The 1,734-nt window shown below is 37.3% G+C and overlaps 1 protein-coding gene across 1 annotated transcript; it reads left to right on the top strand.

Moving 5' to 3' along the window:
- Positions 1-1,065: 1,065 nt before the first annotated feature.
- On the top strand, positions 1,066-1,734 carry LOC110938271. Its single transcript, XM_022180733.2, has one exon. It carries the CDS (start codon positions 1,096-1,098, stop codon positions 1,597-1,599), a length of 504 nt encoding a protein of 167 aa, XP_022036425.1. The 5' UTR covers positions 1,066-1,095; the 3' UTR covers positions 1,600-1,734.

Here is a 1,734-nt window from a genome sequence, read left to right as displayed (position 1 = left end):
GATTGTATAGTGGCATGTGCCTCGTAAAATATTGGCCAAATTTATTTTCAGTGTGGGGGTCGGGTCATGAGGTGTAAAAATATGTTTTTAACAATGACGATAAAAGGATCATATCTCCCCAACAATGAGTATAGGATCAACGAACATAGTCATTGATCAGTATTATCCTTTTGTAATCATTTTAGTAGAATAACATGAGTAGAACGTTTAGAAAAATAACATAATTCTAAAGCAGAAATCATTGACCGCGTTATTTTCATGTAATTAAGGTTGAGTAACATTAGTAATGCAACTTTGATAATCTATTTTTTTTGTTTATTTTAGGCTTCAATAAGCTTGTAGTATGAAACAACAACCTTCAATAAGCTTGTAGTATGAAACAGCAACCTTCATTAAGCTTGTAGTATGAAACAGCAACCTTCAATAAGGTTGTAAGATGAAACTGCGACTTTCTATAACATTGCAAGTTGATACAGCGACTTTCAGAAGGTCGTTGTATCAAACAGCAACCTTCAACATTTTGTGCAGCTTTTGCAGAAACTCTGATATTTGGCAGAAATGCTTCATGAAAGTCGCTGTATGGAACCACAACCTACCTAAATGTGAAAACAAAATGTTTACCCACCTAATAACACTCTTTTGTGGTTCAAACCACCTATTTATGCAAAAAATTCTAAAAAAATAGCCCAACTTGAAAAAAAACAAGTTGAGTTTCGCGTATAACAAGGTAACAAGTTCATAACATGAATACATTCAAGTTGATAACTTGTAAAATGAGTTTCGAACCAGTGAAACTTGAAAACCGATTCCGGTCTATTGGGATGGTATTTATTCAAATATCTATGGTTGGTTATTCTGGTCCAGTTTCATAATCGTTGATATTTACGGTCCTCTTTCTAAATTTTTAATAATAACACGTATCTTATCATATCACCAATGAAAGATATGAATGACCCAAAAGATGCCGTGACATGACCAAAACATATAAATCAGCCAAAACGACGTCGATAACGACGTCAAAGAAAACAACTTATTTACAATGTTCCATTATAAAATAAACAACAAATTTCTTCACTCTTGCATAATGAAATCAACATGGGCATATGCACCTCATGCTACTCCGGCAACTCCAACGCCGTCACCGTCAAACTCATCCTTTTAGACGGCCAACTTAGAGAATACTCATCGCCGGTGAAGGTGTTCCTGGTGGCACCACCGTTAGCCGATGATTTCAGCTCATTTATTTGCAACGCCGATGAGATAGACTTTGATAAATATGTAACCGCCATGAGAGGGGAGGAGGAGCTTCGTCCCGGTCAACTCTACTTTCAGCTGCCGGAAAGTTGGTTTAAACGGCGGTTGATGGCGGAGGATATGGCTTCGCTTGCGGCCAAAGCTGGTAAGGCGCTTATGGGTAACGGTGGTGGTAAGGTGAGATGTGGGTGTTGTGTTAAACGGGTTGATCCCTTGGTGTTTTGTGATGATGATGATGAGATGATGTCATCAAGATCAACTGGTAGTGGTGATGATGTCGGAAACCACCGTGGCGGTGGTGGTAAAGGGCGGATGTTTACGATGCTTGAAAGGATTGTAGAGTGAGTGAGGGTAGTTTAGTAACTTACTGTATGGATAAATATTGTTTTATTTTTTATAATAAAATGTATTAAGGCATTGACGCGTGTAGAAACACAATTTATTGAACCCTTTTAAATAATATAAAGTTTCTTCATATGA

Source organism: Helianthus annuus, chromosome 4, assembly GCF_002127325.2.
Source record: "Helianthus annuus cultivar XRQ/B chromosome 4, HanXRQr2.0-SUNRISE, whole genome shotgun sequence".
Lineage (NCBI taxonomy): Eukaryota > Viridiplantae > Streptophyta > Magnoliopsida > Asterales > Asteraceae > Helianthus > Helianthus annuus.
Note: the sequence above shows the minus strand (reverse complement) of the source record. Positions and strands in the feature narration are given on the sequence as shown.

Coding starts and splice junctions, on each gene's coding strand:
- LOC110938271 (XM_022180733.2), top strand. CDS start 1,096: ATGGGCATATGCACCTCATGCTACTCCGGCAACTCCAACGCCGTCACC.